The sequence below is a fragment of the Lissotriton vulgaris genome, chromosome 1_1 (assembly GCF_964263255.1).
Source record: "Lissotriton vulgaris chromosome 1_1, aLisVul1.2, whole genome shotgun sequence".
Lineage (NCBI taxonomy): Eukaryota > Metazoa > Chordata > Amphibia > Caudata > Salamandridae > Lissotriton > Lissotriton vulgaris.
In genome coordinates, this window is record NC_141685.1 from 305407098 (window position 1) to 305422390 (window position 15293).

The 15293-nt window shown below is 44.4% G+C and overlaps 1 protein-coding gene across 1 annotated transcript in view; it reads right to left on the minus strand.

Annotated features, from left to right (window-relative positions):
- The window catches only part of POMGNT1 (protein O-linked mannose N-acetylglucosaminyltransferase 1 (beta 1,2-)), a 227840-nt gene that overhangs the window by 155893 nt on the left and 56654 nt on the right, over positions 1 to 15293 (minus strand). Inside the window, exon 5 of the mRNA XM_086952341.1 lies at positions 14822 to 14935. Coding sequence (XP_086808467.1) covers positions 14822 to 14935 — 114 coding nt within the window. The remainder of the gene's footprint in view (positions 1 to 14821; positions 14936 to 15293) is intronic.

Below are 15293 nucleotides of genomic sequence, written 5' to 3' on the forward strand. Positions count from 1 at the left end.
CTTTACACAGTAAATCAGATTTTTGATAGATCACAATAAGGCCAACTTCCTACAACGTCACTATGTTCTTTGCATGTTCCCTAGTTTGGTTTAGTCTGTTCTGGTCTCAGTAAATCTGTTCAGACACACTAGCAGGGTACCATTTTATCTGGAAAAATGTGAGAATGCTGGGTGGTAGTCATTTTGTAGATCCCTGCAGATTCTTTAACTTTGCCTTCCAGAAAATGTGAAATTTTAGCCAGCGCTTGTGGTTTGAAGGGGATTTTAGGTAAGAAAAGGTCAGGAGATCCACACCACCCTAGACTCCTGATGTAAATAATTAATTTACTCTCTTAATTTCTATGCAGGTAAGTACTTAATCAATAATAACTCAATCGGAAAGAAGGAAAACAGAGTCCGTGGTGTAAGAGTTTCTAAGGGTTTTATTCCTCATAAAGGAATCAGGATATCATGTTCTGACCACCACACAGGATGTCAGAAGGGATAGATGAGCGCGCCGTCGTTTATTGACAATACATAGCTTATATACTTGATTTACATCATAATGTTCAATGTAAGAGGCGTAACATCTGAGAGAAGACAAGATAACAGTATACACGTGGTGCTAGTACATCATCAAGAGGCGTAAACTAGGCGTAACTAGGCGTGTGTGCTAGAAACGTCACTGATAGGTGACGCAAGTGGGTGGCACCAAGGGGTGGTGCTAACAGAATGTTGCAATGTCAGCAGAAATCGGAAGCTTGGATGCGCGCGCAGCTGCATGACGTGTGATAGACGGGGTGCAGGGGACTTGACATTTACACTGACGGAAAGAGACAGAAGTCTGGCATGTCAGATCAACTTGTGCTTCTATCATATCTGATATCTAATGTTTAGGAACTAAGCTATCTGGGCAGAAAGGTCTCTAGAGCAGAAGCTATTCTATACTTGCTGTGAGTGCGTGTATAAGCGCCTGAGTGTCTGTATGAGAAGCGTGGGGGCATGGGGCCTTCCATGGAAGCATGGCAACAGAGGCTATGAATTACTTGCATAAAGACAGGTCGGCCCTTTAGCCCTGTAGCTGAGGAAGGATGTTTACTGAAACTAGCAGGCCGGAATGTATCTTCGGGGAGGAAAACAGATAACTCGAAGGTTATAGTCAATCTTGGCAGGCAGCAGGCTGAGCTGAGCACGGAGGGCCGCGCTAGAAGTAAGTCAGAGTTCACGGGTACGGGGGCTGCTTGGGCAGAGGCCCTCGCAGTCAGAAGCCAGAAAAGAGGCTCGGTGGCAGAGATTCAGGGCCTACTTTCAGCCAGGCTGAAAAACGTAGGAGTACACTTCAAAAAGACGTTGGCATAGCATACTTAGGAACGGACCATCAAACCCATTCATGGTGGGTCTGAAAGAGGACAAGTTAACGTTGGACGCAAATGTATTTGCGTCTTCATAGCTGGTACAGGAGGGAAGTTACATGCACTTTTAACTCGTACATGGAGTCGGTGGGGTACTCGCTAGGGAACACAACATGACCATAAAATTTATATTACCTCATTCCCTCCTTGTTCCCTACGGACCCTTCATGATATATCGATCCTCATAAATCGATCGGTTTGTTCTTGTAACATTATATGTTCGTCGTTCTTTCTTTGACTGTTCGAGAGGCAACTGGAATGCTCAATGCAGGATGTGGCACACAGTCCACATATCGCTGGCCCACACTGCAGGCATAGGCAACAACTGAATACTATAACAAGGCCAATGCCTAGGAATGATAAGATCTTCCATCCCCAAGCTGTCAACGTAGTCCAGAACCAACCGGACCAAGTCCAGGTGCCTGGATTCTGATGTATCTGATTTGCAATTTTATGTAAACGGGTGATAGCTTGATAGACAGATGGTGCGTTTTGTGGAATGAAAACACAGCAACTTGACCCGATGACCTTACAAGCTCCACCTCTATCTGCCAAGATGACGTCAATCACAAGACGATTTTGAAGGACAACAGTCCGTATAGCAGACTGCTCCTCTGTTAAGTTACCTAGAGCGGAGGCAGTTTCGTTCACTACTGCTTCAAGTGTTCTCGTTAATCTGCGTATTAGTTTACTGTTTTGGACAGGTCCTAGGAAGAAAAAGAATCCTTTATTGAAATCAGTGTACTGTTCCCATGCCGTTTCTGTGTAGTCGACAAGGGGAATATCTCTTTTGGGTCTATTCGGTGCTAGATTCGTATTTCTATGGTAATCAGGAGGAGCTAGGAAAACAGGTGGCAGAAGGAAGGCAATGTAACAGGTACCATCCCAATCTGGAGGCAAACGTATGTATGCGGTATGACCACAAACAAAGTAGGAATGACTGATAGCTTTAAAGGACGATTTACCATGGTCACTGAACTCGACCACAGTAGTGCATTTACTATGACCTACGTGTACTGAACCTTTCTTGCTAACACATAATTCACCTGTGACTGGTAACACTAACATATGGGGCAGAACTGGAGCAGTTTCAGATTCAACAGTGAGGATCATAAGGCTAATTGTGTAATTACCTAATCCATATACTTCATTTTCTAGATCAGTTCCTATTCGAGTGGGAAGTCCCTCTTTATCCGGATAACAGACGTTGAGCAGGACTAAGTTCAAGTTTCCCCAAACCCAGCCCCCATCGAAAACAGCAATATCAGGATCTAAAGAATTAATTATTTTAAACCATGCTCCACAGGAGCCATTGTGAGTGAATGGGTACGGAAAGAGGGGCAGAGCTCCCTTGTAATTCTGGTAGGGAGGGAGTCGGCCACATATCCAACAGTCTGTAGCATTATTTGTCTGATGGGAATGGTGTAACATACTAATGAATGTATTGTTGCGCAGCGCAAGTCTGTAAGATAGTTCATGTGCAGGAAGTTCACTAAAAGTGTGTTCAGCAGAGACATTGTAAGCAGATTGTTCACGCCTGAAAATAGGCCAGTACATAGGAAGCAGAATGCTGGCAATAATAATTAGAATACTCAGAATAAACATGATTATTAGTGTCACTATGCAGTGACTACGAAGTGATTTGCAATATGTTCTTCTCTTTTCCTCTCTCTCTCTAACTCGATCTAGGGGATACATGTCAGAAACTATTTAACCGATTCACCTAAGGGAGGACTTAAACAATTAAACTGTCTGACTTGCTAGATCGAAGCTTCATTCGGTAAAGTTCTTGAGGAGTCTTTTCTCTCTTAGGCACAGTAACGTCTTGTGCTTCGACACAGTCTTTGGTGGGGGTGGACGAGTCAGAGTCCTGTTTCAGTCCGTTTTTTAGTTCATTGCATAGTTTGATGTGACTCGTGTGGACCCACCCCTTTCTCCCCTCGATTTTCACGGCGGTCCTGGTGGTAAGCAGAACGGTCTTTGGAGACTTCCAGCGGGGCTCCAGCGGACTTTTCCGGTCGAAATTCCGGACGACTACCAGGTCACCTGGGCGGACCTCATGCGCCTTTACATCGGTGTTGTCAGGGAAGGCTGCGGCAACCTGTGAACGACATGATTGGAGTGCAGACATCAAGGAGGCAAGGTAATCTGTCAACATGTTACAATCAATATCAGTGATCTTTTTCGGAACGGGCGTCCCCCACATATTCGGCGGTCTTCCAAAGACCACTTCGTACGGGGATAGCCCTGATCTCGAGTGGGCGACCATTCTCATGTAGAATAGTGCCACGGGCAGGGCGACTATCCAGTCGACCCCTTTTTCCTGACAGATCTTGGCAAGACGGATCTTTAGTGTCTGATTATGCCTTTCTACAAGGCCAGCTGCTTCGGGATGTCGGACACAGTGGAACCTCCACTGATATCCTAGCAAGAGGGAAACTTGTCTCATCAGCTCAGACGAGAACGGCTGTCCGTTATCTGAGTACACGACACGGGGCAAACCGTACCGTGGGAAGAATTCACGAACCAACTGTCTGGCAGTGGTCGGAGCAGTGTAGTCTGGGACTGGGTATGCTTCGGTCCAGCGGGACAGAGCACAAACAATTACAAGGACATACTTAAATCCTCTACAGCTATTCATCTGGATATAATCCATCTGGAGGACTTCAAAAGGGTGATCGGGAGGATGAAATCCACCTTGCTCAACAGGGACACTTTTACCTGGATTGAACTGACAACAGATCATGCAAGTACGCACTTTCTGTTTTGCTGCTGCTCGTAAGTGTTTGTTGTACCAGAGATTCTGTAAACTGTCTAACATGGCTTTCTCTCCAAGATGGGCAGGACTATGTGCTGTATTTATCATGACTTGAACCATTGAGTCGGGGAGAAACCATATAGATTTTCCCTTCGTCACCCAACCTTGATCTGTCTGAATCCCTCCTAGTTCAGTCCATTTCTTTATCTCCTCTGGAGTAGCATGTGTCTGGATATCAATTACATCTAGGGCGGGATCTCTAACTGCCATACACTGGGTCTAACTGGGTCTAACAGCGTTAGCAATAAGACAAAGTGATTCAATTGTTTTAGGTCATCAGTTAACAGTTCAAGTACCACATTCTGTAGAGGTTTTGTTAAACAGAACCCAGACTCAACACTTAACTATAGCACGACTGACAGGTTATGAATTAACACTATTCCAGCCACACATAGAAATCAGACGTTGCAGCATCCTGAACCCAGCAACACTGTTACCTACAGTTATGACAGATCCAGCTCCGCATGATTGTATAGAAATAATTAATGCAGTAACTAAGCCTAGACGAGACTTAACAGATGTCCCATTGACAAATCCAGACCTGACACTTTATGTGGATGGTTCATGCATGAGAACAAGTACAGGAGAATTAGTGGCCGCGTACGCCGTGACCACTGAAACTGAAATTAAAGAAACACATCGTATTGACACCCTGTCTGCTCAAGCAGCAGAGCTCATCGCTCTGACTCGAGCCTGTATTCTAGCCAAGAACAGAAATGTTAACATATACACAGATTCCCGCTATGCCTTCGGAGTTGTACACGACTTCGGAGTCCTCTGGCAAGAACGAGGTTTTCTGACTTCCCACGGGGCCAAGATACAACATGGCCCCCTCATTCAAGCACTGTTAGAAGCAATACATTTGCCCTCGGGCATATCAGTCATGAAGTGTAAGGCACATACCAAAGTCACAGATTCTGTTTCCCAGGGTAACGACCTGGCAGACCAGACAGCAAAACATACAGCATTGACTCACACCCAGACTACTGATGTGACAAAGACAATAGTACAGACCCAGTGTATGGCAGTTAGAGATCCCGCCCTAGATGTAATTGATATCCAGACACATGCTACTCCAGAGGAGATAAAGAAATGGACTGAACTAGGAGGGATTCAGACAGATCATAGTTTGATGTGACTCGTGTGGACCCACCCCTTTCTCCCCTCGATTTTCACGGCGGTCCTGGTGGTAAGCAGAACGGTCTTTGGAGACTTCCAGCGGGGCTCCAGCGGACTTTTCCGGTCGAAATTCCGGACGACTACCAGGTCACCTGGGCGGACCTCATGCGCCTTTACATCGGTGTTGTCAGGGAAGGCTGCGGCAACCTGTGAACGACATGATTGGAGTGCAGACATCAAGGAGGCAAGGTAATCTGTCAACATGTTACAATCAATATCAGTGATCTTTTTCGGAACGGGCGTCCCCCACATATTCGGCGGTCTTCCAAAGACCACTTCGTACGGGGATAGCCCTGATCTCGAGTGGGCGACCATTCTCATGTAGAATAGTGCCACGGGCAGGGCGACTATCCAGTCGACCCCTTTTTCCTGACAGATCTTGGCAAGACGGATCTTTAGTGTCTGATTATGCCTTTCTACAAGGCCAGCTGCTTCGGGATGTCGGACACAGTGGAACCTCCACTGATATCCTAGCAAGAGGGAAACTTGTCTCATCAGCTCAGACGAGAACGGCTGTCCGTTATCTGAGTACACGACACGGGGCAAACCGTACCGTGGGAAGAATTCACGAACCAACTGTCTGGCAGTGGTCGGAGCAGTGTAGTCTGGGACTGGGTATGCTTCGGTCCAGCGGGACAGAGCACAAACAATTACAAGGACATACTTAAATCCTCTACAGCTATTCATCTGGATATAATCCATCTGGAGGACTTCAAAAGGGTGATCGGGAGGATGAAATCCACCTTGCTCAACAGGGACACTTTTACCTGGATTGAACTGACAACAGATCATGCAAGTACGCACTTTCTGTTTTGCTGCTGCTCGTAAGTGTTTGTTGTACCAGAGATTCTGTAAACTGTCTAACATGGCTTTCTCTCCAAGATGGGCAGGACTATGTGCTGTATTTATCATGACTTGAACCATTGAGTCGGGGAGAAACCATATAGATTTTCCCTTCGTCACCCAACCTTGATCTGTCTGAATCCCTCCTAGTTCAGTCCATTTCTTTATCTCCTCTGGAGTAGCATGTGTCTGGATATCAATTACATCTAGGGCGGGATCTCTAACTGCCATACACTGGGTCTGTACTATTGTCTTTGTCACATCAGTAGTCTGGGTGTGAGTCAATGCTGTATGTTTTGCTGTCTGGTCTGCCAGGTCGTTACCCTGGGAAACAGAATCTGTGACTTTGGTATGTGCCTTACACTTCATGACTGATATGCCCGAGGGCAAATGTATTGCTTCTAACAGTGCTTGAATGAGGGGGCCATGTTGTATCTTGGCCCCGTGGGAAGTCAGAAAACCTCGTTCTTGCCAGAGGACTCCGAAGTCGTGTACAACTCCGAAGGCATAGCGGGAATCTGTGTATATGTTAACATTTCTGTTCTTGGCTAGAATACAGGCTCGAGTCAGAGCGATGAGCTCTGCTGCTTGAGCAGACAGGGTGTCAATACGATGTGTTTCTTTAATTTCAGTTTCAGTGGTCACGGCGTACGCGGCCACTAATTCTCCTGTACTTGTTCTCATGCATGAACCATCCACATAAAGTGTCAGGTCTGGATTTGTCAATGGGACATCTGTTAAGTCTCGTCTAGGCTTAGTTACTGCATTAATTATTTCTATACAATCATGCGGAGCTGGATCTGTCATAACTGTAGGTAACAGTGTTGCTGGGTTCAGGATGCTGCAACGTCTGATTTCTATGTGTGGCTGGAATAGTGTTAATTCATAACCTGTCAGTCGTGCTATAGTTAAGTGTTGAGTCTGGGTTCTGTTTAACAAAACCTCTACAGAATGTGGTACTTGAACTGTTAACTGATGACCTAAAACAATTGAATCACTTTGTCTTATTGCTAACGCTGTTGCTGCTACTGACTTTAAGCACGCAGGGAGTGCTTGAGCTACTGAATCCAATGTACTAGAAAAATAAGCACAAGGCTTATGTGAACCTGCTTGGTCTTGAGTGAGGACAGACAACGCTGTGCCATCACGTTCTGTAACAAAAAGTGTAAACGGTTTGCTGTAACATGGTGTCGCTAAAACTGGTGCTTGGCATAAAACTTTCTTTAATTCTTCAAAAGCTTGTGTGTGTTCCTGAGTCCAAGGGAGGACAGTCGAAATCGCTGCCTCCTGTGTCGTTAACTGGATGAGTGGTTTAGCTAGAAATGCATACTGGGGAATCCATTGTCTGCAGTACGAGGTGAGGCCTATGAAGGCCCGCACTTCCTTTTGTGTCTTGGGTTGCGGCATGTTCACAATTAACTGAATGCGATCGGGAGTGAGCTGTCTCCCCACTTTGGACAGCAAGTGACCCAAGTACACAACTTGCTGAACACAGAATTGTAGCTTCGAAGGAGACACCTTGTGTCCCTTGTCAGCCAGGAAATGTAAAACTGTCAGTGATGCTTTTTCACATTCGGGCTCACTTCGTGCGGTGATCAGCAGATCATCGACGTATTGTAGTAAAGCGGTGTTAACTGGCATTTGAATACAATCTAGTTGTCTTTTCAGTGCTTGACTATAGATGCTGGGGCTTTCTGTGAATCCTTGAGGTGCGCGCGAAAATTTGAAACTGCGTCCATTTAAACAGAATCCGAAGAGATATTGGCTCTCTGGATCAATAGGCACGCTGAAGAAGGCGTTCTTGAGATCAATTACAGTAAAGAACGTTGCTTCTGAATCAATAGCAGTCAAGAGAGATGATATATCGGGGACCACAGGATACTGTGGGATAATGCATTTATTCAAATCTCGAAGATCAATCACCAGCCGATATACTGGCGGTGCATTGGGATCAGTACGTTTAAGAATCGGAATGATGGGTGAGTTACAGATATTGGAGTCGGTCTCGACGACCACTCCTTGGGCAATGAGCTCTTCAATGATTTTCAGTAAAGCCGCTACAGCATCGGGTGGTAACTTATATTGTCTGATTCTGGGTAATACAACACCTGCCTTGAGGGTAACGCGGTATGGTGTAATGTGCATACATCCTACATCAGTTGGGCTCTTTGCCCACAAGTAATCAGGTACATTTTTCAATCTGACGTCAAACTCACGAAGGACGTAATGACCCTTGAAATCCCGCAGAAAGAGTCTAACCCCCTCCGGGGAGCAGCATATTATAGCTCCTAGAGCCTTCAGTGTTTTAATTCCTAACAGATTTTCCGGACATGATTTTGTTAGTAACAGGTCTGTAACGCGTGATAATGGACCCACAGCCAGGGGAACTGGTTCTGAGACTTCATTTACAATAGGTTGTCCTGAAAAACCAAGGGAAACATTTTGTGAGCCTGAGAGGGGTGCCCCTGGAACTTCGTCATGACTTATTGTAGTGCGACTTGCCCCTGTGTCAATTAAAAACTTTCTATCTTTCCCCAATACTTGACTGTGTACATAAGGACCTTCTTGATCTACAGGAATCTCGATAAGAGGCAAGCCACCTTCCCTCTCTAGGCTGTTTCATGTATATCTGGAATATTCGGGGTAAGCAGACTGGGCATACTGGTACATCTGTTGTGAGACTTGCTGAGTTGCCGCAATGGGCTGTGGCTGTGGTACTGCTACGGTCTGTGCTGTCTGTGCAGATGCATGCATGGGCTGTGTATTCTGTGTAGACTGATGCTGGTTATGGTCTTGTCTAGGCGGATGCGGTCTCTCTTTAGTTTTACCTGTCGCTATGTTATGTTTCAGAACTGCACATTCGTGTACGTAGTGACCTGGCTGCTTGCAATAATTGCATGTCCCTTTAACAGGAGCTGCAGCGTGACTTGTCTGGGTCGTACCTTTCCTGTGACTGTCGGATGGGACCGTCTGGGCTACTAACATTTTCATTTTCGTGTCTTTCATACGTTTCTGTTCCTGATCTTGTTCTTCCCTAATTCTATTCTGGTGATATTGTAACATTTGTAACATCTGGGATGGCGTATTTGCTTGCCATGTACTCTCGACTTTATACACTCTATTTTTAACTAACGGTAGGGAATTCTCGACTAACTTTGATACAAAAAGATGTGGGTACGACTCGCTACTTGGCTGGAGGCCACTATTGATAATAAAACATTTCTCGAATCTTGAATAAAAGTCGCTAGTATCTTCATCATGTTTCTGTTTACAGGACGAGATTGCATCCCAATCCTCCTTTCTAGTTGTCAATAATCTGGGCAGGACCTGTACTATTAAACCTGGTAATGCTTTAGTTTTGTCCCCAAGGCCTAACCCTGGAACCCGTTTCTTCTCTTCATCCTCTATTTCTGCCCAGGCAATCTTTGCGTCTCCCACCTCCCAGTCCTTTTCCTTTAATTTCTCGAATATACCCGTAGGCAATAATACTTTCAACATTTTCATGATATCATCATATGTGTAGTCCCCCATCAGTAACATGTCTTTGAGCTCTCTATGAAAACCTGCAGGGTCTTTATCATGGCACGGTACTAATTTCTTCATTTCTAACAGTTCTAATTTAGTTAGAGGCGTGTGTACATACACGCGTTTCAAAATTTTATCCTCACCCATGACAGGGTGCACTTCTCGCAAGGGGTTCTGACTTTCAATACCACCCCCGCACTGCATATGGTACATTTTCCTTTCTGGAGGTGGGGCGGGAACATATTCAGGACTTACAAAGGTGTCATATCTGCGTCGTTGTTCTAGAATTATTTGAACTAATTTAGTGCTTAGGCCTCTCCATCTATCCATCAGTAGTGCTTCTAGTGTCTCATGTAAGGGACCTGGATCGGAATAATGTTTTCTGTACTTAATGAGAAGGTGCTGAATCATATATATACCTGCTAATTTCTGTTCGTCGGGGGAGAGGTTCAGAAATGTCTGTGCTACGGTGTCATCATTATATATGTTTGCATTTTCGGCCCATGATACCGCTGATCGGGCTAGTTCTTGTTCATCCATAGAATTGAGTACATGGTACCCAACTCGATCTCGAAGCCGTTTATCAGTTTCCTGGAACTGATGTTCAGCAGAATTCGGATTCGTTAAGGCAGAGAAGAAAACTCTCTTGCTTTCTGGACGGATACCCTTCCTAAGGTAGTTTCCCCTACCTACATATGCTATAGTGCTTGTAGTTGGTTCTGGTTCTTCAGATTCTTCTTCCTCCTCGGAGGGAGCCTTTTCTTTCTCTTTCTCGTGTACTGCTATCACTGCTTTCTTAATCTTTTTATACATGGCCTCTATGCAATTTTGTCTGTCATGTTTTCCATCGGCTATATTTTGACCCCACTTGTTCAATGCATCTAATTCACTCTGCTCTGTTCCGGGCCTGTCTCGTTCTCTTATTAGACAATTTATGAAAAATCGTAGTATCAGTGCTTGCATGGTAACTTTCTGTTTCTCCAGGGCATCCTTAATACTGTCGGGGTCCTTTCCCGTTTGAACGAACTCATATATTCTATCTAGGTGCTCCTTCATTCCTGCATAACATAACAAACTATCAGTAGCAGATCTTAACCGTAAAGACGCTAATACCATTAAGTCGTCCTGTCCAGGTTCTGGGTCATATCTACAAACTGACATATTTTCTTTTAGTGCATCAAGACGGGATGAATTAGAAGAACGGGGGGATCTGTACGTAAGAGGACTCTGCAGACCTCTGAGATTTAATCTGTGAGTCGGTGGCGGGGTCTGGAGACCCGCGGTCGCACCTTCTGAAGCGGAAGCTTGGGCATTATCTCTGTGTGTAGTCAGTATCTGAATTTGTCTTTTAGTAGGATCTGATTGAAGTGGTTTCGGCAGATCAGTTTTAGGTGAGGGAAGTGGCGGAGCTGGCGGAACGGAACTAGTCTTTTTCGGTGTCGGCTGAGAGTGATCTTGGGGGGTAGTACCACCCCCGGCCCTGTCAGTAGGCAGGGCACGAACAGGCAGATTGGTGTAAGCTGGCGCTACATCTTCGAGATATGAATTTAGGAATATGTCTTTAGTAGTCTTATGCATTACTTTAGTTGGAACTAATGGTGACGGCAAATTTTTCGGTATTTCTGAAATGGCGTCAGGGGTACCATCGGCCAAAAGATACATGTTGTTCACTTTGCCATTTAGGATACGATCTATTTGTTCTACTTTTACTCGAATTCCCTCAGTAACTAATTCGTTTTCTTGGGCCTTTTCTGATTCTTTAAGCCTGTCTTCTCTACGGAGTGCTCTATCAGCACGCTTACGTGATTCCTTACGCCAAAATTCTATGGCGTCTTTCTGAGATTGTCTAGCTTTCTTTTTCCGTAATATTTCTTCTACCTTTATGATGCACTCGGCATCCCATGTTCCGTTAACTGGCCATCGGTATCTTTCCTCTAGGTGCTTGGTATAATCTGTCCATAACTCTAGATACAAGATGGCGTCTATGCCATGCTTATTATACATGAAATTACCTGGAGTGTCCCTAGGGGGGATTGGAATTTCTTCCTCTAACATCCCTTTCCTAGTTCCTATCTGCTTTAATTTGTTGAAAAACGGCATTGTGCCTACTTGATACTAAAATGCTTGATCCTAAATACTTAATTAGCATGTAACTATTTAAACAAGAAAACACAATAATGCACAAAAACAATCACATTCATACCACGACATTAATCACATGAAACATTTTAAAGACATAGCTAACTTCCCCTTACTCTGAATGTACCGCTCAACGATACAGATACACTGCTGTAACAGTGCAGAAATTCGGAATACTTTATATACTGCTAAACAGTACAGATACACTGCCTAAAAACAGTGCAAACCGGACTTGCGTACCCAAACCCGTCTAGATACGACCCAGCAATGGTACTCACCGGGAAGCACGGAAAACAGAAGGCCTCGGAAAACTCGACTGGACTCGACTCGGAACTTCGGAAAACTTCGGAAAACTTCGGAAAACTTCGGAAAACTTCGGAAAACTGGTGGGCCTCTTCACACCTCGGACCTTGCTTCCTTCGGCTGGGCTCTGGTCGGGATCCTCCGCACTCCTCACCGCCTCGTCTGGGCACTGATCGCAGTCTTCGTCACCTCCGTGTGTCAGAGGGGGATGCAGGAAATCCTGCCAGTACACGTGTTGTCCGTCTAACTGATGGCAGGGGACACGGATTGCAACGCACCTTCCGGCGCGTGAGGTGGGGGAGGGGTCCCTATTCGGGCGCCAAAATGATGTAAATAATTAATTTACTCTCTTAATTTCTATGCAGGTAAGTACTTAATCAATAATAACTCAATCGGAAAGAAGGAAAACAGAGTCCGTGGTGTAAGAGTTTCTAAGGGTTTTATTCCTCATAAAGGAATCAGGATATCATGTTCTGACCACCACACAGGATGTCAGAAGGGATAGATGAGCGCGCCGTCGTTTATTGACAATACATAGCTTATATACTTGATTTACATCATAATGTTCAATGTAAGAGGCGTAACATCTGAGAGAAGACAAGATAACAGTATACACGTGGTGCTAGTACATCATCAAGAGGCGTAAACTAGGCGTAACTAGGCGTGTGTGCTAGAAACGTCACTGATAGGTGACGCAAGTGGGTGGCACCAAGGGGTGGTGCTAACAGAATGTTGCAATGTCAGCAGAAATCGGAAGCTTGGATGCGCGCGCAGCTGCATGACGTGTGATAGACGGGGTGCAGGGGACTTGACATTTACACTGACGGAAAGAGACAGAAGTCTGGCATGTCAGATCAACTTGTGCTTCTATCATATCTGATATCTAATGTTTAGGAACTAAGCTATCTGGGCAGAAAGGTCTCTAGAGCAGAAGCTATTCTATACTTGCTGTGAGTGCGTGTATAAGCGCCTGAGTGTCTGTATGAGAAGCGTGGGGGCATGGGGCCTTCCATGGAAGCATGGCAACAGAGGCTATGAATTACTTGCATAAAGACAGGTCGGCCCTTTAGCCCTGTAGCTGAGGAAGGATGTTTACTGAAACTAGCAGGCCGGAATGTATCTTCGGGGAGGAAAACAGATAACTCGAAGGTTATAGTCAATCTTGGCAGGCAGCAGGCTGAGCTGAGCACGGAGGGCCGCGCTAGAAGTAAGTCAGAGTTCACGGGTACGGGGGCTGCTTGGGCAGAGGCCCTCGCAGTCAGAAGCCAGAAAAGAGGCTCGGTGGCAGAGATTCAGGGCCTACTTTCAGCCAGGCTGAAAAACGTAGGAGTACACTTCAAAAAGACGTTGGCATAGCATACTTAGGAACGGACCATCAAACCCATTCATGGTGGGTCTGAAAGAGGACAAGTTAACGTTGGACGCAAATGTATTTGCGTCTTCATAGCTGGTACAGGAGGGAAGTTACATGCACTTTTAACTCGTACATGGAGTCGGTGGGGTACTCGCTAGGGAACACAACATGACCATAAAATTTATATTACCTCACTCCCCTGGGTGTCTAGTTTTCAGATATCTAGGTTCAGTAGATTGTGTGGCAAGATAGTAGAACAGGTGTTTTTATTAATTGAATTTTCCACTATTTATAGCTTCCCCAGCCAGTGTGCAAGACAGAAAACATTTTGCAAAATGCCCTCAGAATCACATGACAGAATTGGTAACCCCAAATTCAGAGTTACACAAATAACCATTGTTCATAGGCTAGGCATTTTAGGTGCATTTGAAAAACACAATTTACTTCATCCCCATTTTTCATTTATTAGATTTTACCATATGAATAAATGTCCAGTTTTCACAAAATGAAACTTAAAAATGACAAATGTGACAGTGTATTACGGTTGTAAATAGACTAAAATATTACATAGACAAAACAGTCAGCTATTTCTATTTTCATTACTTATTTCAATGATTAGTCTTTTAGGGGTAAACCCAATAGCAGATCTACACAAATGACACCTTGCGGAGTTCAGAATGTTTTCAGAAAAGTATAGCTTTGAGGGTTCACCAATTGGTTTCACACTTGCTTACACTGCAAACAGCATGTAGGAAGCCAGAAAATAGTCGATTTTTCCTAACATGTAGAAAAATTCAAAAACCTTTGCCTGTTTAGAAAGCTAGGAGAATGGTCATCTTAGTACAGCAAACCTTTTGTTGATTGCATTTTTAGTACAAAAATACACTTTCTTGCCAGCACTTCTCAATTTTTCCGAAAAATGAATCATCAAAATGTTGCTATATTTTGGCTACTTTCTCAGTTTTCCCCCAGGAGAATCGACAAACCCTGTGGTTCATTAGAATACCCCAAATGTGGTTGAAAAAAAATCCACATTTGGCTTGAATATCTTTTGTAGAAAAAAGATAAAGGCCTAATCACAATTAAACGTAAAAAAAGTGTTCTACACTGTGTGTGTGTGTGTGGGGGGGGGGGGGGGGGGGGGGGGTTGAGGAGAGTCTTAGGAGCTAAGGGTTAAGGGAGATGTTAGCCTTAATAGCATGCAATGCATTTACCAACTTACCTGGGGCTGCTGACTTACAGATAAAGTGTTGCACTTGCTCAGCTTACCTTTACGGTGAATATCAGGATGCGTCCACGAGCCACCATGTTGATGAAAAGAACCATGGCTTCATCCTCATGAGGGGAGTAAGTATCAAACACACGCTTTGCCATTACGTGACCCTACAACATTTTCAAAACACAGTGCATAGGTTATCAGAACTATGCACTTCTTACTTTCTCTTAAACCAAAAACACCATGAAAGATAAACAATACACTAACAAAGGATATAATAGAGTATGCTATTAATTACGATTTAGCACAGTTATTAGGATAAAATGTCAAACAAAATAGTTTGAAAGAAAAGTTTGGAATGTAAAGTTTGAAAAATAGTTTGAAAAATGTTTGGAAATAGAATGGGAGCCCAAAAGTGTGAATATAAATTAAGCATTTTAAATTGCAATATTTTAGTGTGATTAGATTCAATTAGGCACAGGGTAACGTTTAGGGTATGAATAACGGTTAGGATCAAAAGTTGGG